At 36.2% G+C, this 23,150-nt stretch overlaps 1 protein-coding gene across 18 annotated transcripts in view; it reads left to right on the forward strand.

Moving 5' to 3' along the window:
* LRCH1 (leucine rich repeats and calponin homology domain containing 1) overlaps window positions 1-22,430 on the forward strand; it is a 111,646-nt gene extending 89,216 nt beyond the window's left edge. For 8 of the 18 annotated variants that reach the window (XM_086881290.1, XM_086881270.1, XM_086881274.1 and 5 more), the window contains 4 exons: window positions 994-1,131; window positions 2,622-2,699; window positions 10,210-10,467; window positions 19,791-19,879. In XM_086881290.1, the coding sequence (XP_086737416.1) occupies window positions 994-1,131; window positions 2,622-2,699; window positions 10,210-10,416 (423 nt within the window). In that variant the 3' untranslated portion in view covers window positions 10,417-10,467; window positions 19,791-19,879. Of the gene's footprint in view, window positions 1-993; window positions 1,132-2,621; window positions 2,700-10,209; window positions 10,468-14,168; window positions 14,216-19,790 lie in introns of all 18 variants that reach the window. The other 10 variants (XM_086881278.1, XM_086881285.1, XM_086881281.1 and 7 more) reach the window with 4 other exon arrangements.
* The last annotated feature ends 720 nt before the right edge of the window (window positions 22,431-23,150 follow it).

Here is a 23,150-nt window from a genome sequence, read left to right on the forward strand (position 1 = left end):
TTCAAGGAGTTATAAGAAGAAAATTCTTTGCCATAAGGGCAGTGAAACACTGAATAAAGTTGCTTGGAGATTTTGTGGGCTCTCGTCCTTGCAGATATTCAAAATTTAACTAACCTTAACTAACTAGGTCTCTGGTGTCACTGTGACCTCCAAAAATCCCTTCCAACCTACTTATTTTATTCTAAAAAGAATTATCCATAAATATTCTTATTCAACCAGTATAGGTTGGGGTAACATATGAATAGGGTAATGACATTAAGTGGTTCAAGAAACTTATTTAAAGATAATGGGAGTAATTATCTCCAAGTGTAGAGTTGGAATGTTTTCAAGATTGGAGGACAATTCAGGTGACTCATCATATATAACAATCTATTGGGTTTGGGTTTTTCTTAATTCTTAAATATTTTCAAAGGTATTTTGTTTTGTAATATCAAATTCTGTTCATTGGGACTTCTGTTTTTATTTACAGGTATCCAGCATTTCTCCTTTACATCTGAATGTTTTGCCTTCTCTTACCTATTTTTCTGATCATTCTCATGCTTCCTGAGTAATTTTTAGGCTAGTAGGGAAAGAATGCCTTTTATTCTCTGCTTGTACAGTCAATGTAGTTCTGTTTCAATGTGCTGCTGATAATTTAAGATTGATGAGTAGAAGACTTGGGGAATGGTGAAAGGAAGGAGCCACATGCAGTTCAGTCACATGGCTGATTGCATACAGATGTATTTTTACACCTCTCTATATAAAAATAGATGCAAATTGTGGCAGCAACATTGTAGTGCTGAGTTCTTTTAAGGACGTTTATGTAATTCAGTGACCAGCATAAAGGAGGTTGTGGTTTAGTTTCTAAAGAATTAGATAAAGGAATTGTGGTTTTTTGTAATAAAAACTCCAGAGCTGGGTGTATGCCTACAGCCTAGGAGATGAGGGTATTTACTCCCTTTTTGTCCCATTCATGCATTCCTATATCAGTGTGCTTGCATTCTTCCTTTGCAGAACATAGAAACAAGACTAAAGATTTGTTTGCCAGAAGACCTGGGCTCGGCTCTGATGGATGGTGTCGTTCTGTGCCATTTAGTAAATCACGTTCGCCCTCGGTCTGTCGGGAGTATTCATGTACCCTCACCAGCAGTAGTAAGTTCCATGTTTCTTGCTGCACTCAAATGTTTTATTGATTACCATTTCATTCCCAAATGATATTTTGGTACATAAACCATGTTAATGTTCAATGAATGATCTTTTCTGTTAGGGGCAGCGTTTATATGATTGCAAATCCAGGTGTTCATTAACTTTTGGATATGATACATTTATATATATCATCTAGGTATACGTGTATATATCTACAAGCACATCTATAAATGAACAAAATTATCCTGCCTTGTCCCTGAACTAGCAACAAATCAGGTATTTTCATTATGGCATTTCTGTTCAGAACGGTGTGAGATACTTCAATTACAAGTTTTTATTCTAGTACACCTTTAAGAAAGAAAACTATCCCCTCCTTTGTTGATTGAAAAAATGTGAGGTTGGCTTCAGCAGTGTGTGGCTTGGCAGTTGTTGTGTTACTAAAGCATTTAAAATACTTATTAGCGTATTTGTCCTGTTGAGTTAAACCTAGAGGTGATTCCTTTTACCTGCAGACAGAACAGAAACTTGCATAGAAGTGGCTTAATATTGGTTTGCCTAAATCTAAGGACCTGAAGATTTCAGGACATAAACTCTGTGTGTACTACTTGAAACTTAAGAAAACACTATTGTGTTTTCTCTGTTTATGTCCATTTCCTGCATAGATCATTGCTCCAGATTTCTGGTAACAGTCTGGTTCTAAAGAGATTTTGTTTATTTTCAGACTATTTGTCTTTTTTCTCTTTAAAGTATATTTTGGTAAAAATTTGCCATATACACCCTGATATTCAGTTCTGAGAGTACCATGTGGATTTTGGAGGCAATCAGTAAGAACTTCCAAGAAGACAGATTTAAGAAAAAGATATTTTCTCAGATATTCTAGTGGAATTTCTTTTGCTGTTCCTTGACTTAAAATCATTTCTATCTTTGGTAAAAATATGACATTGCCAAAATATGCAAACTTGAATTTCTGGGGGTAAAAACTTCCCATGCTAATTTTTTAAAAATAAAAATCTTGTGGTATTTTTCTGTAAAAAAAATGCACATATTTTAATTTTTTTTTCATTTTGTTTCAACTTCATATTGATGTTCTCTTCCTTTAAACAGCCTTCAAATTACTTTAGCCTGGAAAATTAGTTCTTTGAATTCCTTGGTACTAGAGTGAATTCTTGGTTTCAGTGGATATTCATGAATTACCATTGTTTCACATATGAAATTGAAAAACTAAAACAGTGAAGAGTTTGGGTTTTGGTTTCTCTATTTAGTAACATGATACTTCTGTAAGTATTTGGTGAATAGTCCTGAGGGAGACAAATTATAGAAGTGTTTGAGATTCTAAAGTAATATGACATTGATTTTTCAGAGACATTAATTTTGTGTATAGCTACTATTAATTGTGAGTATATAAAAAATTTAAAAAGAGTGCCTGTTAATTACAGTTAAGTCTGTTCTTCATGACTTCTTTTGCCATAGACAATTCTTTTTTTTCTGTTCTACAGCCTAAACTTAGCATGGCCAAATGCAGGAGAAACGTGGAAAACTTTTTGGATGCGTGTAGAAAACTGGGGATACCAGAGGTAATTTAAGTCTGTCATTACTAGATGTTCAAAAATGAAAACACATTAGTTCCATGCAAGCTGAAGGATAATGTAATGAACTACAGGTTTTTAGCAATAAAGGCACAGAATTTGAAAATTGAGCTAAATAATGTGGTTTAATACTACTTCAGTGCATTTAAATGGCTTATTTCATAGCACTTAAAAATTACAAGTGTTGTCTCAAAAGACTAATTCACTATTATCTCTAATACCTCTTTCTTTGCTATGGAAAATAAATAAGGAATTATGAAAATATGTTATGTAAGTAGCCAAAAGCTTGCTAGTTTTTTTCACTGCACAACATAACTGCATTTTTACCTCATGCTTTTAGAATATGAACTTCATTCTTTTTCATTTTTTCGCAGTATTTCCTTTTTTTGCAATGTTAAGTACTCTATGGCATTGGTGACTAATAACAGGCTCATCTCATGTATTGAAACATTTCTGCAGTGATTTTGAAGAAAAACATTGTCTGTTAAGTATGGAAAGCATGTATGTATGTGTAAGATCCTATAATGTAGTTATAAGTGCTTCAGTAGTTGGAAACAGTGAAATTGCAGTGCTGGGCGTTTTCTGATTTTCATTTAAGGATGGTATCACTCATCATGTAATTTATTATCTTCGTAACTAATGTAACGAATACTGGAGTTGCATTGGGATTATTTCAAAGACTCCATTATGGTTTAGAGGAACCTATTAAGAAAAAGTTAAATTTCAAATACATGACTCTCAAAAGAAGGTTAAGTGTTATATAAGGTCATTTTAAACTGAACACAGGAAAATGGCATTATGTATTTTCACTGGTGCCTACATATGACAGTATAATGAAGGCTGAGTTCTTTTTAGTCTCAATTTCAAAATGCTGAAATGAGAAGATATTTTGTGTGATTTCCACCACCATCCCCTTGGGGAGCAGATGGTAATGCAAGATTTCACATTGGGAAAGAATTCTAATTTCAATTCTTTGTTTTATCTATATTTTAGCACTTGATTTGGAGGACAGCAAAAGTGACAGATCATTTTTGCTATTTGTAGGAATTTTGAGGGGGAGACTTTCTTACATTTCCAGTGAATGGCTCATCATAAATTTAACTTGACAATTCAGTGTAATGGCTGGGTCTCTTTAGTTGTAATGGTTCATTTAGTTCTTGCAGTTATGTAATTTATTATATTAGAATGATTTCACATTAACGGTAAAATTTCACTTCAGAGAAGATGAAAATCTCATTGTGGACTTGTAAACACAAAATATTTGTTAAGCTGTCCCAAAATTCTTCTGATGCATCATAAATTATCAGTGAATAGGATACAGATTTTACTGGCTGGAGCCTTCTGGGAAAGAAAAGGCTAAGATCTGTTTTCAGTGCTGGTATGAGATCTTTCAGAAACTTTTTTTTTTTTTTTTAAATTTTTTTTTATTTTGGATTTCTACAAGTAAGCTCTCTGGAGACACATCTTTTTGGTATTTTTTGAATAGGCATTTCCATATATATATTTATTACCCTTCCTTTTTAATCCTTCCATCAAAAATACTGTTGAATTCTTTAGGATTTTTAAAAATTTTATTAAAGTTTATTTGTTGAAGAGTTGCATGGTGGCTTGGGCACAAAGCTACATCTCACCAGTCTGATTTGTAAACTAACCATCTTTATGTATCTAAGTAAGCATTAACTTCTCTTGAAGGGAAAAACTCCTTCACTTAAACAATAAATTAATTGCTTGCAATTGTAAACTTAGAAAAGGTTTTAAGTACTTTGAGGATGTTCTGTTTGATTAGCCATCAGTAATTTGAAAATGTGTATTTGCTATATTTTGTGAAAACACATCATGTTTTGGAACTAGCTGGTAGATGCTAGAACTTTGCTGTGTGTTGCAGGGACATGGATTAGGAATTCAAAGTTGTATAATAGTGAGTATGACAACTGCCAAAGTTTTTAAAGAACTACAGATGGCGTGCTCATGGTGCTTCAGATTGATGAGTTGTGCAGTGCCTTACTATCTCTGCAGAAACCAGGAAAAGGACTGCAGTGAATGACTTCTTTTTTAAAATGAGCACCTTATGTGGGAAAGTGATGGGTTCTACTTTTGAGTCCTGGTACCTCTAGGTATTGGGCTTTTCTGTGGTATTTATGCCCATGTCTTGTTCTTTAGAATTGACTTGAAATTCTGCTGCATGAGTTTGAAAAGGATTTAAAATTATCATAATTCATGTTGTATTGTTTTCATTTTTTAAGGAATAGAATACATGCTGTTTCTTGAACTTGACAGGTTTGGAATAATTTCCTGTTTAGTCATGTGAAAAGAATAAGAAAATATCTAAGTAATTGTTGTGTTGTGCTGATGCACATGGTCTCTTACTTCTGTGGTTTTCAGAATTCAGTTCTTGGATCAAAATTACTTTCCCAGAATGATCCTGGGAAATTTCTTACAGATGTAGAACAATGCAGCTGCTATATAAATGTGTCATGTTGAGTATCAGGAGTTGGCATCTTGACCAAAGAATTGCAAATATGTAATTCAAGAGCATCAGTGTCTCTTTGTAATAAGTGGTATGTAGATGACTCTGAAAGCCATTACCTGCCAGGTGAGAATTCCAATACAGTGGGGGACACGTTGAAATCAATTTCTGTTAACAGCCACAGGACGCTCCTGATTGCATGCAGAAAGAACACTGAATCCCATGCAAAAGGGAGGGTTGTGTCCAGTTTTGCCACTAGGCTTTGCTGTAGCACCTCATCAGCAAACCTCTTAGATCACATTTTGAGACAAAGCAACATTTTTGTTTGATGTGAGAGAGGAATGTTGTCAGGTAAGTTGTCATGCTTCATCTGAAAGTATGAAGATTCAGGAAATGTCTGCTGTGACCCTCAGGAGTTGTATGACAAAAAGGTGAAATCTTTGTCTCTTAGAAAATTGCTAAAGAAAGCTTTATTTTACATTGTTAAGTAAAAGCCATCAAATTACCGAATTTCCTCTATAGTAGCGACAGTGACAAACGTTCCTACTTCTTGGCTGATACAGAGTGAATAAGCAAGGGGCAGTAGCTGTGTGGCAAGCAGGGCTGAGGTCCTGCTGCATTTTTCAGTGACATGTAATACTTGGCTGGTGCCATTCACTGGACTTACACTGTTAATGTCACATGAACCCACAAATAATACCACCCTCACTGTGTACTCAGTTCATCCATGTTGCACCCACCCTCTCATACTTTGTGGGTTTGAAAAATAAAGCTGGTTTTTTTTACTTCTTATTCACATGGGAGAATGGCCCCCAAAGTGTCAAATGTAATGGTTCTATTGCAGTTTTATTGTTCCTAGTGACATTTCATCCCAGAGATACTAAAAATTATCTGAAGAGTGAATTATCATCACATTATCTTGTATGTATTTTGTTTACAACTGTTCTTTCATAAAACAGTAACAATATATGTAAATAAAGGCAAAAGTGTTCATGCAGAGTTCTTCAACTTGTTATTGCCAAATCAGTAGTCATACTAGGAGCAAGGATGTAGACCTTCCTATTTTAACCTGAAAATTAATAACTTTAATTAAACTCGAGCTTTTTTTCTTGGTTGCTGTTATTCTTGGTAATTCATATTACAGGGTAGTACGCAATTTCAGTAGTGTTAACCAATGCTCCTTTCAAAAGTTAAAAGTAATTGATTTGTGGTGGGCTGAGTGATACTTTACTACAAGTAAGATTTAGACCAAAACAAAGCTGTACATGCAATATGTATGCATATTTTGACAGACAAAATGTACAAGTTTTGATCTGCATGTTTTCTGGTTCTCAGTTACGAACAAATAAAGGGTATCAGAAGTAGGATCTTCTAAGCATTTTTTCAGAAAGAAAATTAAGTGTTTTCAATGTCTGTGAAATTAGCTTTTTACAAAGATAGGAATGAATTTTTATGGTATGCAGCTTATACTAGTATCTTAATAGATTAGGCACTTGAGCATATTTTGACCCTTTATGGAGTCAGATCAGAGGAATACCTTTTATCTTAAAAAGGAAAGAAAGATTTTCCCCACATAACATACCGTGTTGATCTTCATACAGTTAAAAAATAAAAGATAGACTGAAGTTATAATGATTAGTACTAGAATGGTAATTTCTATTTATAAAAAGTAGTGGTAAAATGAAACCTTTCATTTTATCCAGATCTTCCAGCAGGTTTACCAAGTGTCTATGTTCCAGCACATCAGCAGTGATACAGCATGATGTAGTGGGACAAAAAATACCTTTGATAGCAATGAGAGACTCCTGCCGTATCTCTTTAATTTTCAGTCATTTACATTGTGCAAACATATTGAGCAGAAAAGAGGATAGCAATAAGGAATGGCTTTTTGGATCTCAAGTCATCATACAAAGATGCAGACTACAAAAGGTTTAGCTGTGCCCCTTCTGAGCAACTTTTGAGTCTTGCAAATGGGGCTTAACTGTGTTTCAACCTCTCCTCTGATAATGAGATCCACTGTGTGGCAATGTCAGAATTATTCTAAAAATCAGTGTGACTTGAGTTAATGTAGGAATTGCAAATTAAGTGAAACAATAATAAATAAAAATGGAACAGGAAACTTTTGTATTCTAAGAGTAGCAAAATAAAGTAAAGGAGGCAGCCAGCCAGTGACTGTAAAGTGTTTTACCTTCTATCCACCTGTTAGTTGTTGAGCTGGTAATCATGTTTTTCAGTTTAATGCAAGGCATATTATCATTGCCACTTACGCTTGTTTTCTAATCACTTCACATAAGTTACTTCTCCATAGTTTCATCTTGAGACATCCATGAAGTTGAAGTAAGTTTTATCAGGTATGGCTCCTTTCTCCACCTTTTCCCTCTGCACTCGGTAATGGACATTGGTTGGCGTATGGTATGGACTTAAATGGTTCAATACACTCAAGTACAGCTCTGAAAGCAGAGCTCTGAGGTTCCTTTCATTTGTGTTTTGAGTATAGTGGGTATGCACTACAGATTTCTTTCTTGAATGCACTTCTACAAACTTATTCTTGACTTCTTTTACCAGTGTAAATCCAAGGAGGTCAGTTCTGAAATGCTGTCTCTTTTCAGTCACTGCAGGGGCATGCAGAATGAGGGTGGTTTGTGCACACAAACAGCTGGTTATGCTTTTGCCGTTTCTGTCTTACTATGTTTATTCTGTGTGCATGATTAACAGCTGTATGATTTAATCATACAGCTTCATAGACATAAAATGTCAGTCCATAAATGTAATGATTAAATAGATGTATCTTTGTAGCTCTTACTAGCAATAATGTTAGTCCTCTAAATGAGAGGGGCAGTGTTTGTCATAGATGGGCAGTTGGGTGATTATCTTTGAGACTTTGTGTGGGGGTCATGTGCTTTTTCACTATTTCATGATGTCACGTTTTAGTTTTGTGTTTTTATTGCACAATATCAGTGCAATAAGTGGGAATACTTCTACCGTTACAGAAGACTTACATATTTTTTCATCTACAGTTACCTGTTATCTTTCTAGTTTAGAAATCTAAAATACATAAAATATAAATATTTTATAAGGTGTGAATACAATACCAAATTATCCATCGTCACAGAACACAAAAAAAAAAAGCCATTCCTAAGGCTTCCCCAAGTTTCACTGAATTTAACTAAAACACATCATGGCAGTTTCTGTAGAAAGTTTCTTCTGCATGTGTTGGCTGTTTTTGTACGCTTTGGCTTCTCCTTACGCTGCTTAGGATGTTACTCTTGGGTTAGCAACTTCATCAGTATCTGTGAAAAGTCAACCTATTACCAGCTCTCAGTCTCTAAACTCTGAAATTACTCCCTTCTCCATTTGACTGCAATAGGGACTGTTGGCATTGTTTTGGGGGTTTTTTGGACAAAAAATTTTAAGTCCTTGCTATAAAGTTCTGGCATTTTCTTTTTAAGAACAAGTTAAATGTTATCTTAGATATTTACTTATGGTATGCATTTGCAGTAAGTAGGAATTGAGTCTTGGATGTTGTTCCAAAATTAATCCAACATTTACTGGGTTTATTGGTGTCTTTGGTATAATTGTAATATATTATGTAGTTGGTAATCACAAATAGTTTGCATTGAAACTTGTTTCTGTGGTAAGCAGCTTGTGGACATAGGTGTTCTCAAACAGAGTACTAGTTCTATCCCATTTTTAAACAAGATCAGCATGTTTTGTGCTGTGAGTTTTCATACTCTAAAAAATAACATAATTGCATTGAAGTTTATTATCATATTAGAGTTTTTAGCTAAAAAAATTCTGAAAAATTACTGCGAAAAAGTGGTGTTTCTAGGCAGGTTGGTTCCCTGATCCTGCATTTGCTGGCCTAAGTAACAAAATTTTGCAGCTCTTGACTCCTGGTAAAGCTAGAACCAGTCATGGTAAGCAAAAAAAAAAAACAACAAAAAAAGAAAAATAAAGTGTCACTCTTTAATGGTGTATGAATGACAGTTTTGAGTTTCAGTTTCACTAGCCACTTTTCAGGATAGAAAGACATTTTAAATATTTTGAAGTTTAATTTATTTCAAACTGGATCTTTGGCGTACTGTCAGTTCATTAAGGAAGTGAGACTGAAAAGCTTCCACAGGAACAGTATTCTCTAACTCTTACTGCATATATTTTTTTTCAGTAAGTATTCATTATCTCAGTAAGGCCTTATTTGCAATGTAAAATGGTGTATCTTAGATTGCATTTCAAAAGTACTAGTGTTGCTTGTTTGATTTAAATATTAAATACTGTGTGAACATACTGATATTGTTACATATTATACTTCATATTGTATGGCTAGTCTAGAGTAAGTTGCCACATCGAGTCATTGGTACTTTCCAAAAAAGGTATGGGAATCTAACCTGCTAATAATTTTAAAAATGCTATATAAGGAATTTAGTGTCCAATTCTTCAGTTTAGAAACTTTATTAAAATTAAGTATACTTAGTGCTACAGTGACTTTCTAAGTTTCTATCCCAGGGTATCCTTTGAGGTGATATTTGAATACCAAGTTTTAGATTATTGTATTAGAGAATTTTGCATACTTCTAATGATTTGTGTAAGTACTTTTTCTTGAGACTTCATATTGCTGCTGCTTGTGCTTTTAACAGCTTTCTAACCCACTGTTTGCTATTTTATACATTAGTTTTTTCAGCTAGTTCCATTTAAGCATTTGACTGAGGTCCAGATGGACAAAGGTGGTGCGCAGGCCTCATTGGAACAAGCGGATCACACGCGCTTCCTCACCCTTGTGAACTTGGGCATAATTTTGGAAGGATTAGAAAGCCTGAGTTCTTCTATCTTAACATTCTGATGTTATATGATAGATTCAGTGTTTAGAGGAAATAAAAGAAAGCTGGGATGTCTAGGGACTAAGGCAATACTAGGAAGAAGCTATTCCTACATGTTTATGCTAGAATATTGTGATAATTTATCAGTATCTTTCTATTTTTGTATTTTTAATTTTTTGCACTCTTTTTCTGTTCTAATGGCTGCCCTTCGGGATAGGCTGACCTCTGCTCTCCGTATGACATCCTGCAGTCGGATATTCGTCACATTCGAAAGACTGTTGACACTCTGCTCGCCCTCGGGGAGAAACCCCCACAATCAACTTCTGCTTTTCGCTCCTGGGATCTAATAGGCTTTTGTCTTTTCCATATACTTTTTATAGTCTTGATGTATATAACTTATCACTGGAATTTGCTAACAGCATAACCTGTTCGCATGTGCGCACAAACTTTCTGCTTTGTCTCTGACAAATTACAGGTACTTAATTTCCTTCCTTTGCCTTAAAAACTTCTCCCTTTGCCTTGCTTCCCTTCCTTGTAATATCTTTATTAATCTCTTGAAATAGGAGAGAGGAGTAGCATCTTGAAGGCAACTCCCATGTCTTCTATCCCCTCCAGCTGTAGCTTAAGAACTTACGTACCTCTTTATTTATAGTTTTTCCTTCATGTTGCCTAGACTACTCACTAAATGTGTTAAAGCAGTGAAGCTCCTCTTATTCCACTTTAGGGTGTAGGCTAGATGTGTATCACAAGCTAAATAGAACTAAGCCTGTTACTTTATGCAAAAGTCAAAGAATGGTGCAGATATTGAAGCAGTTTCAGGTGGCACTTCCAGCAGGTGATGATATTTTCTGAGTGGGTGCCAATTATATCTGCACATACTGTGTTAAGAGCACTTAGAGAACTATCTTTCAAATTGCTGTGATTTTTTAAATTCTTATATATTAACAAGAGTACTGTAACTTAAAAGATTATTGTTCATCTCTACTGTTCTGATTAAATTCCATACTGGAGTAGTTAAGTTTTCCTATGATAGAATAATCTTTTTCTTCTGTCACACAAAACAATGTTGAACTCTTTTTAAGCACTTGCTACATTAGACCCCAAAGGCAACTGTAAATTAGCAGTGGGTGTGAGCAAGCCATAGAATCCAAGGGACTTTAGAATGTTTCAAGATGAAGATCATTCAGTAGAATGAGACAGTTTGGGAATAACCTATTAGATTCCTTTACCTGCCATTCTTTTGTGTGGCATCAAGCAAGTCCCATCATTATCTTCTCTGTTTCATCACCTGTGAAAATGCAGATACTGTTTGTTTGATTGTTTGTTTGTTTGTTTGTTTGTGTAACCAATGTAGCAAAGACAATGTGGCTAGGAAAACATCCTCTGGGAAGACTAGCTTTGCCATCCTAGGAGGTTTTAGAGAGCAGCTTAGACATAATTAGCCTGGAGCTATTTTGGTATGTTTGAACTCTGCCTATGTTTAGACTGCTGGACCAATGACCTCCATTTCCCTTCCAGTTCTATGTTCTGTTCATCTACTCTAAAACTTAAAATAAGACGATTTTTGGCTCTTCTCCTTATTGACATAAAATATACAAATGAAAATTGATTGAAAAATACAAACTCTTGAGTATAAACCTACATTGGCCTAGATGCTGTTGCCTAAATTTGTAACTCATTCTCAGGCTGGCTAACCAAAGGATTTCAGTTTTGTGTCTTGGAAGTACATGCATTCATTTTCCCCTGTCTAGTATATACCAAAATCAGCTATAGACTTTTAGAATATAACTACGATAAGAATTTGTATGTTACTGATTATTCTGGCCATACAGTTATTATTTAATGCTGCTCTATAAATATCTCCACTCCACAGATAGTTGTAAAATTTTAGCAAAAAACTTTTAAATGCAGTTCTGTTCCTGGTTTGTATGGCTTAAATATATAGACAGATACATATGTAGACAGAGATTACAAATAGTAAATGTATTATTAGATACATTTATATCTTTTATATATTAGAGACATTAGATATTTTACAATGGAAAAATTAATTTCAGATGATGGATAAATCAAAAATTTTAAAGGGTTTGGTGTCTGGCAGCTTCCAGTGCATACATATAACAACTTCATTGTAAACAGTGTCATCTGTGACCAGGCGAGAGTTCAGCGAGTGGTTCAAAGCTTTTTATTGTGTTTTTATTATGTAGCTATAGACTTGTACCCTCATCCTGCACAGGCCTGTCTTCTGTGTGCCTACGGACACTTGTTTAATCAGTCACAGCTTGACATTTAAGCTTCCACTTTGAGCAGTTCTTTGTTTTGATTTTTGTTGTCTTGTTCTAATTATTTTGCTTTTGTGATGAAACTGAGTGACATACGGCTTGAAAGAGTTCAGAATCTGTTAATATGTTTCTCTATAATCCAGTGCTGGCATTTGAGACGGAAGTGATGTCTTCTGTAGGGCTGGGATTTTGCTATTGCTCTCATAACTGGTAAACAGGTCTCCTGGCAATGCTTTTTTGTTGTGCCCTCCTTTTGTAGTGCTGAACTACATGTATGAGTGCATCTTTTCAAATTAGAAAATCATGTTGAGAAAGGTTTTGCCACTGTCCTATAATACATGTCTGTCTCACTGTCTAATAGCATGTCTGATTATCTACTCTACCCAATAGTCTGGAGGGCGGTAAGAGGAGTAATCAGTGTGGTTTGCATTTTCAGTGTGCAGAAATGGAAGTTCATGTCTTCAACGGTTTTGAATGCTTTATCAGAGTAGACTGGGCTAGAAACTGAGCTACTGTTGTGCCAGTGTAGAGCAAGTGAACATCCCCCAGTCACAGTGGCACTTAACTCTCAAACTTGTCTGAAGTCCTAACTTTGTATATGCTTACCATGCAAACAAAGTCATTACTTAGGGACCGTTTTCTGTGTGTTCTCAGCTATGACAAAGTGTAACATTATGTGCAGTTTTTGGTAGTTAGAGATGGTGAAGCCATCTTGAAACAGATGGTGAAAAAAACCAAAACATACTTGGCTCATGACAAGCTACCATACATGAAGCTTATCCAGTTTGGTATTTTTGGGGGTTGTAATTGATTACACTTCCAAATATCTACAAATCTTACAGAGAAAGAAATATTGACGTTACCTTTACATTTTCTAAGTCTGAATATAATAACATTTCTCAAAATATACTTCAAATGTAATGGAAATATGAAAAATATGTCTTTCCAGCTCTGAAGTCACTAATTCTTACACTGAATGGGTAATAGGAAACTAAAACATCATTAATCTACTCTAATTGGTTCTTTGCTAAATTCAGTCTTGTTTCTGTGCTGCTGTTCTATGTCTGTAGTACTTGTGAACCAGTTCAACTCTTTGATGGTTCCTCACCTTTGAGGAGATGTCAATGTTGAGATATCCAATTAGATATAATTGGTACTTACTGCTCATGGCCAGTCACATAATTGATTGCCTTGAGTTTAAAAAAAAACAGTGCACTGTAGTTCACCCCTATCTTCATTAATAACATTAATTATATTTGCTCCTCTGTTTCTTTTCCCATTAATTTTTTTTCCATTGTAGTGATCATCAGAGATTTTCAAACCATGATTTCCTAATAAATTGGTTTCCAGTCTCTACTGTGCCCATCATATTAATTAATTACTCTAACGTCCTGTGAAGGCCATCTCATCCATACTGCAATAAAATAATAAATACAGCTTGTAGTGTATATTCTTGCAGGAAAAATGTGTTTGCATTGGATAAGAAGTCGCATTTTGATGTGAGGATTTAGCTTGCTTTTTCCTTGATCCAGAAAAAACAGGTATTTTCAAATGCAGTGTAATGCAGTGTAGTAGTCTTTCATATGCCTCTTGTAAATTAACAAGTTTTTATGGCTGAAAGATATTATATATATCCCATTGTGCTCCTAGTAGGTGTTCTGAAAGTTAAGCTTTACCTGAATGGGGACTGAATTAGATCTGAGCAAATATTCAATACAGTTTTCTACTCAGTATACATTAATAAGTTACCAAAGAACTGCCATGTCATTGTTTTTCACAAAAATGTTTCTTCTGTTACTAAAAAAAAAACAAACAACCCAATCATACATGCAGATTGAGGAAAAAAAATGGTACAGCTGGTTTTGTGAACCTTTGCCATTTCCTTCATTTCTAGAACACAAGCTGTATTATGCAGAAAGAGCAGTAGAAAAATACTGTAAGGTAATGACCTATTCTGCTTTGATGATACAAAACACTCATCACTTTCTCAGAATTTAATATGTAAGTTTATGGTATAATTGGTATTTCCCTTGTGAGATTATATTTTCTTTTAATGTTTCATGTGTGTTTTGTCTATATTAAGGTTGTTGTTCCTTGTAGTTTCAGATTACCATTTTCTAAGCATGTTAAAATAAAACTGAGGGATTTTGTAAAATATGTGATCTACTTTTAAAATTTATGGCTAAAGGTCGTAGTTTATTGAAGAATCCAAAGCCCATCATCAGCAATTAGTTTCGCACATATTTCCAGTTTATTGAATGTGCATAAGATACACCTATCTAGATGTCTAACTGGCTATGGCTCCAAATACATAATTTTGCAGCTGCAGTATAGTCTCATTTACTGTGCTTTTTTATATCTCTTTTCATTTGTTCACTTGAACTTGAGTTGTACTTGAAACAGTAGTTCAGGGCATATACAAACATCAACAGTAATAGTGGAAAATTAAAACCAAATATAAAAGGACAACATTTTAAATTGCCTTAGATATATGAACATGTAAATATTTGCTATAGCTTTCTTTTCCAACTCTTTAGAAAGAAAATTGGCCTTGACCAAAAAAGATGCAGAGGTTGACTATACTGGACATAAGTTTGCTTAAGTGTAATGCCCTGGAATTTCCTTTATTGACATCCCACTTCAAAGTAGTTGGAAATTAAGGGCATTACATGGACTTAGGTTTTTTTAATTTGTGCTTTGAGAAATTGCACATTCCAGTATTTATTTTTCTATTAGTATTTTTCCCCTGTAGGTCTGAAATCTCATATTCTACAAATAAAAGGAAGAAAGAGGAAGGCTCTTGCTGAATCATGAGATTCCATTTCTCTGTATTTTTACTAAAAAATAATGACATCTGGGCCCTGCTCTTATCATGATGTGGCAATTTTACTGCTTACCAATGACCAATATTATGGCAGCAATGTCTTTTTTATGCTTACTGTATCTGAACTGTGAAGCTGCCTGCCCTTCATAAACTAATTCAAACAGCTGTCTTGCCTTTGAAGTCATCTAGTGTCAAAGAAAATAGATATGTATGTGAAGTGTGTCACATATTCTTGAGAGATTAGTGTCATTGTGTATTCCTGGCTTTCTTCTATCCTAAATCAAACATTTTGTTCCAGGATTAGAAACTTGCTCTGGCAAGCACATGCACCACGTGCACGTTTGTGGGTACACCTGTGGTACTGTCTCTTTGTGCTGCTTTGTGATTCAGCCTCCTGCTGCTGCCTCCTTTTTGTGGGCTTCTTAAGGTTTTTTCCTTCTGGTGGAGTTTGTTCTTTTGCTTCATAATGAGTTTGAAAACATCTTTATCCATTCAAAATGGCTGTGTGTCTGTAGAAAGTGGTTTGCTTGCAACAAGTAATTTAAGTTCCTTTGTTTTCTTAGAGAGAAAAAAAGGCAGTAAAAATATATTAGATCTTCATTTTTGTAGTGGATAGAGACTAGAGAGATTTGTGCTGCTATGAGAGGATTGGCAGCGCTTCCCACCACAATTGTTTTAGGCTGGTCTGTAGAGTTAGTATCCATTTCTTCTATCTGTTCTTTTGGGGTTTGTTCAATGATGGTTTCAACATGGTTGTTTTTAGAGAGAGAGTTCATATTTCTACAGAGAAGTGTTATGGGTTTGAATCTATTGTAATTGGGACAGAGAATTTATTAAATGTGGGGAAAAGTGGGTGAAGTTGAGTCTCCTCAGGGTCAGGGGCAAGTTCTCCTCTTGTTTGGTCAGGCAAAGTTTCAAAGTGCTAGGATTTAAGGAGAGCTTTGAAATCTCTATGGTGTACAGCTTCACAGCTCTACTGTTGGTGGTTTCCAGAGAACAGTTGTATCTGTGAGGGAATGAGGCAAAGCACGGAAAAGCAAGGACAGCAGCTGAACTCAAGTGCAGTGGAGATACCTGGGATGTTACTGCTGTTACAGAAAGATGTTGTTTAGCTTTGGATTCCACCCTTGGCAAGATTTGACTTTTCTTAGTCTCAGAAGTAAATATGTGACTCAAAACCTCTGTTTTAAAAAGTATTTGGGACATGATTGATGAAAGCCATTTACAGAGCTTTTGAGATAGTGTTTAGGGCTTACATAGAACTGATTTGTGACACATTAACAGAAGTTTGTCATTTTTAGGAGATGGTATCAATCTCAGGTTTGGAAAATTCATTATAGCCATGTGTTTAGCTGCAAAATTATAAAATATTAGCCAAGTTCCACATGTTTCATAAGAGAAGGCTGTCAGGTGTGTATGTTTTGAGCACTAGCATAGAATGATACATAAAAAAGTTACGTGGTGGGAAACTTTTCACTCCTACAACACAGTTGAATGGTCTTATTTTTTACAGGCCTCCTCGAGTAGCTTTCCTGATTGGAGTTTGCATCTTGTAAATGCAGTAGGTGGAGAGAGAGATTTCTTCATACAAACTACTAGGCTGAATTTAAAATAATGAGATAGTGTTTGCCTTTAAAAACAGAAAAAAACCATATTGGATGGGGTTTTTATAGGAAATGGGCCATGCATTCCCTTATGCTTTCAGTGCAAAGTGTTTATGAACAACTGCAAAAATCCTAGCAAGAGAGCATGACAACAGCTCAGTGAGTGCTACAAGGTGCCACAAAAACGGTGGGTTTGGAATTTAAATTTTTCATAAGTAAACATCCGTAACTGTAGTGGTTAAAGCAAATCTGACTTCAATAGCAAAGTGCAGAGTATTTTCCAACATAAATATCTAGCAAGGTATGTTTTCTGAGGGTTGGGTTTTTGGGTTCAGTCCATATCCTTCAGCCATGGAATGCCAGTCCCTTAGTTTTCAGACACTGGATTCAGCAGGCCTTTTGTCTAGTGTGGAGGAATAATGAAATACTGGCATGCTAAGGGCCACCAAATCTGCAAAACAAGAGCCTACTGTGCAAGGACACTGGAAGGAAGTAGGAAGAGTGTGGAAAGAATAACATTTCACTTCAGCTGTCTGATTTGTATGATAAATAATATTAATATATTTTAAAAAAAAATATCAAAACCAGAGCATTGTGGGTTTTTAGATGAACTGGCTCTCAGGACAGTAAATTGGCATAATGTCTAGTAGAAGTCTCACCTTTGAAGTAGAAGAATACTGGGTTGGTTTTTTTTCCCTCTTTATTTGATATCACTGTATCTGCCTTCTGATGTAGCTACTCCAGTGCTAATCGGTATCAGTTTAGGTGTTTGCATCCTAAACTATATGATTTTCTGGAAAAGACACTATTTTTTCAGAGGAATAAAGATTGGGGGGAACCATCTCTGAAAGCTTGCAAGTCAGTATTTCAGTCAGAAGAACGAACAAGAATGAGCTGCAGAACTCAGCATCTTAACTTAAATGATCAGTTCATGGTAGGTAGGTTTGGAATGGAAATGTGCCTGATGAGCTGGAGTGGCTGCAAGATGGGGGTAGTTCCTTGGCCTGACTGGCCAAATAATTGCAGAGAAGAGGGGCAGGGTGGCTAACAGGAACAGGAGGCAGTTGCCACAATAGTTTGGTCAATGTGAATCAGAATCCACAAACTCAGTGGAAGTAGTAACTCAGCATTAGCAAGAATACTACTATATATACTGTCTTCCATGTGAGGAAATGTGTTGTCCATCTCCTGCAGATCTACTCAGCCAAGCTCCTTGAAAATTATCTGTTTAAACAACTTCAGTGGTAAATATAAAATGTAAACAAAATACAGATGAATTACAGTTACCAGTATCAGACACTGTGATTGTGAATGAAGTTTGGGTCTTATCTTCAGGTTTAGTAATTAATAGGTACATTTTGCAGTTTTTCCTCTCATTGAGGATGGAGTGGGGTGTGAGGAACTTCACAAGAAATTTAAGCAAGCTAAATGTTGGTTATGCATAAGGGAAATATTCATTAACAAAAGAAAGTCATAAACATCAGAAGTAGTGGAACAGCTGTTTAGTACTGATACTGTTTTGGAGCCATGGCCCACTGGAGGATGTCTCCTGAGCAGAGACTGCCCAAGACTGGAAGGAGATAAAAACAATTAAACATAGGTACATAACATAGTAAAGACTATGACTTGTTCTTGTGTGTACCAGTTCCATTGAATTGAGTTGTAAGGGTCCACAGGAGTCAAGGAAAAAATTTCAACTGAAAAAATGTGTCATTAGAAGAGAGGTTGAAGGGATCAGCAAGATTTAAATCAAAGAAGTAATCAATATGAGGAAGCGTGGGATAGGACCACGAATTGTGTAAAGATAAAATAAGAGACTCTTAATTAATATTGCAGATGCAAGAGGAACACTCAGTAGAAGACAGGCAGTTAATAAAACAGAATCTCAAAAGCATCAGTAGTTTCAAAAGCTGAAAGTTTGTTGAATAACTAAGATATTTAATAGTGAGAATAGCAAAACCACCCTCTCTTTCCAAAAAAGCAGTATTCCAAGTCTGCTGATGGTTATGTATGGATGCATAGGGAAAGAATGGGTTAGATCACACAGATGGTGCCTTTTTCATGCCTTAAGTAATGGCATACAGCTTAAGGACTTCATGAGCCAGACACCATTTCCATGTGTTTGTGTTTAACAGCATTGTTTGGATTTTCTCTTACCTGTATATTTTTGTCATCCCACTTAAGCTTTTGGCTTCTGTGTTGTGGCAATGAGTCTCACAGTTGTAATTATGGTTTATGTGATGTAGTCTGGCTTTTCCATTTATTTATTATAGACCTGCTGCCCAATTTCATACTTTCACTGATTTCTTAACAAAAATACCCAGTTACATTAAGAAAAACTTTTTAAAGACTGGGCCAGTCATGACACAAGGATTCCCCGCTAAGGCTTTCTCTAATTATTCACGGGTGGGTGTCTTGCTCTCCTTGTAGGAGATAAAGTATTGACTGCTAGACTGTCTTCTGCTGTAACAGCCTCTGTAGACAGTTAGTGAGTTCCATCCTAGCCATGACTGCTGTGTCCTTATGATGAATAAAGTTGATTCCTGGGTGTTTCAGATAAGGTGCAAATACTCAGAACAAAACAGTTTGCCCATTGAATGCACAACATTGCACACATTTCCCTGTATGTGCTAGTGTGTAGTTTTCAGGGTGCATATCCTGGGACCTGTCTAGAGCTCAGGGGGAGAATGGATGCTTATTGATTTGTTTTTTTCTAAAAGGTCAGCCTTCCATCCCCCATCTCACATATGTGTCATAACAGGGCAAATGCCATGTTATCCTGCTTTGTAGGTGAAAGTTTGGTGTCTGCTTGCTGGCCCTCACTCTTAGCTGTTTATATGCTGTAATGACCACAGAAGAACTTGGTTTCTGGGGCCCAGAGTATTAACTGATCTCTCACTAACTCTTAGGTTTAGCGGGAGCAAAATCAGAGGCTTTCTGTCAAAATCACAGGAAGTTCCTTTTAATTAAAAATAGGAAACGATTCCTGCTTGCTGGGCTTTGTGTTCCAAATGTGATCATGTGAAGTGAGGTTCTGCAGTGACTATTGAATATTCTAATTTTTACTCCTTTTTTTGTCTTTTTCTAGGAGAAGCTCTGCCTACCACATCACATCCTAGAAGAAAAGGGCTTGGTAAAAGTGAGCATAACAGTTCAAGCATTGCTAGATGTAACCACAGTGAAACAAGCTTTATTCACATGAAACTACTCTCTCTGCTGTTACCAGCTACACTGTGCCATGAAAGAATCAAAAAACTGCCCGTTTTTTCCAACTGCATTGAAAACAACCCCAGTACTCCAAGAGTATTCTTACAATTTTAAACCCATGTTTCAGACTGTACGTGTGTGTCAAACTACAAAGCAGAAACTGAACAGAAGCATTTTCTAGAGGAAGTTGGCGCTTCACTGCTTTTATAGCTCACTTTGTACAGCACTTACTAAAACCATCACCTCTCTGCCACTTAAAATCGTGTGGAGGACACAGCTGTCTTGCAGCAAGATACCTTTGTATTACTGAACTAAGAATCACTGTAATCACCTGGGGGAGGGAGAAGGGAGAGTAAATCAGACTGTGCTACCACCTTAGGTTTTTCTGCAGTTGCTTCAGGCTATTGCCTTTTAAAAATATCCAGACATAAAATATTTATATAAATATTATTTATTAGTGAGTTGTTATTCATCCTTTGGATGCAAAATGTAAATTAGGAAACTGTATTTTATTACTGCTTTTTTTGTGGTTAAACACTTTATTTTAATATAAATACTTAGTTATTTTTTATTCTACTTGGTGTGCAGTAGCTCTAGATCTCCGTAAATTGTATTTTCTAATATGTAAGATAAAAAGCAAACAAAATAGGTGCTTCTATTAAAAGAACAGCTAGCTGGAATGGCATTCTTTATTTCTTGAATCTGTGTAACATTGGTAAAAAATTGTCTGCATTCCATTGAGTTTCCTACATTCCAGTAACATCTCTCCCCTCACTAGACTAAATTGGCTGAAAGTGAGAGCGCACCCATTTTATTTGTATATAGATGTTTAAAAACAAAAAAACTAAAGGAAATATGTAAACTTGAAAAATAAATGTGAACAAATATTTTTAATTGCTTATTTTACTATGCACAAGACATTTAACTTTTGCCACAACAAAATGAATTATGTGCATTAGGATCATGTGTCTTGAAATGTAATTTTGCACTGTAACTTGATTTCTTTTAAAGATTACAGCACTACAGAACAAATAGTAAAAAATAGCACAAGAAGGTTACCAAGATTCACCAGGTAGCCAAAAACTTAGCTTGTTTTCTTCAGTGATTCCTCCAGGAGGAGATGAATTGATTGAAATTGCCAAAGGCAGTCTCAAAGACCTGACCTTCCAGATCCAAACCTGCCTGGGTACAGTGCTTTTCTTTAAAAGTATCCTCAGAATTAAGCACAATGTTCTGTAGTGCCCATTTGCAGCATCAGACCTCTACTTCCACGTCAGCAATAGGAAATAAAAGTTCTTCTCCTTATCGCCATTTTACATTTTTCAGAGAGATTTTTCAAAGCATAATTTATTATTAAGACATCACGTGTTTCAGATCCAAAAGTTCCAGCACAGTGATTCTTCTGCTACCTGGAACATCCCGTTTTCATTCACACAAGAAGCCAGTGATGGGATTTGGGCAAGCAGGATGGGGCAGCTGCATGTGGTGAAAAGGGAAGCTGGCTGGGGACACATAAGCAGGGAGTTTGAAATGTAGAGTGGCAAAAAAGAAAGAGGAAAGGGGGAGTGAGGACTGAATATTTAAGCGAGAGGATGTGGAGAGAATTGTTGTATGAAGGCTTTTGGGCAGAGTTGCTGCACACTTGTCACTACCCCCTCTGGAGGCAGCTGCACACCCGTTCACAGGCACTGCATTCAGACCCAGCCCTGCTCAGCAGCAGATCTGCTGTGCTTCAGACGCCGTCTGAACGCAGAACACACTTCAACACCACCGCTTGCTAACGGGCTGGGAGGTAGAGACAGCAACGTGTGAGGAGGAGGAGGAGGAAAGTGGACTCGCAGACAATGAGACAGACAGTATGCATGGAACATCCAGTTACTTCAACCAAAGCAAAAACATTTATTTTATAGAGGGAACATTGACTTAAATTTTAATTTGGTTGGCAGCTAGCATTTTGTTTCCTATAAATGTACTGTGCACTTTAACACTAAATGAAAATGTATTTTAATATTTTACAGAGCTGCACAAATATCTGTTTTGTCAAAAAGCACGAGCAATGTAAAAAAAATAAGTTTTCAAGTCAGAGTTTATCGAATTTTAAAAGCATTCAAGGATCAAGTATAAAAATAGGAATATTGATTTCTGCATCTTAAGGGATAAAATGCAGGTTTCCTGAGTATTTTTTTACAATGTACATATGGCAACATGAAGCTTTGTAATTATTATTATTTTGACAAATCTTGTTTTTTCATAATTAAAATTTTGTTTTTCTCCTGCTAGTTTCTTTCAGTATTTGCTTGAAGTTGGCTGTAAATAAATAGCTCCTAAGTATTTTGTAATACAGCTTTTTTTATGCAGTCTTAACCTGTACGGCTAAAAAGAGAACCTTCATGATCCTTTGTACAATATTTATATGTGCAATAAAACATGCATGGCAAATCTGTAATACCCTCCACAGTGAAAATAATGTATATAGAAAATCTTTACTGTAGTTACAATTAAACTATATTATTTGCAGAAACCCTTTAATGCCTATCCCTGTGACTGATGATTTCTTGTAAAAGAGATGGTAGCTGGAGAGCTTAACACTGGAAATGGTGGGTTTGGGGATGGGAGAAGATGATGTGATGCGAGTAGAGGAATTTTGCAGCTACAGGAGGTATAAGATGCAGCTGGCAGCTGTTGGGTACCTGCAGTGCTCTCCCTGCAGCGTTGCTGCTCCTGTTGTGAAGGCCTCCTGCCAGTCCATCCGTGGCAGTGAATTATCTGCCCTCTGCTGCCAGGGCTGGGCAACGGGGAGAGACCTCTCCTTCCCTTTGCTCCTGCTCACACTGGTGTATGAGAGTCCATTCTACTGCTAACACTTCTCTCTACAGGGCAGCCTTTTCTCTTCCAGAAATGCCGATTGTTCTGCCTTCAGCAAACAAAACCTGGAGATTCCGGGGTAGTAATGAATCCAAGCAGTTAACACAGTAACGCCTTCAGCCCTGGGGATAACCCAGTGTGCCAGGGCTGTGCTCAGCTGCTTTGCTCTGCCTCTGGCTGCAGAAACAAGGAGCAGGTCACAGCATCCAGCCTTCTCTTGCCCCTGCAGGTTCCTGAAGTCATCCAAGTACAGATTCTCCTAGATTCCAGTTTCTCTAAATGGCGTGTCTTAGTGAACAGGTGACGTTATGGGCTGTACTTTTTCACAGTTGATAGGGGATTTTGATTGACAGGGGAAGCAGAGGATCTTTCTGCA

Source organism: Cyanistes caeruleus, chromosome 3, assembly GCF_971803275.1.
Source record: "Cyanistes caeruleus chromosome 3, bCyaCae1.hap1.1, whole genome shotgun sequence".
In the NCBI taxonomy this organism is placed as follows: Eukaryota; Metazoa; Chordata; class Aves; order Passeriformes; family Paridae; genus Cyanistes; species Cyanistes caeruleus.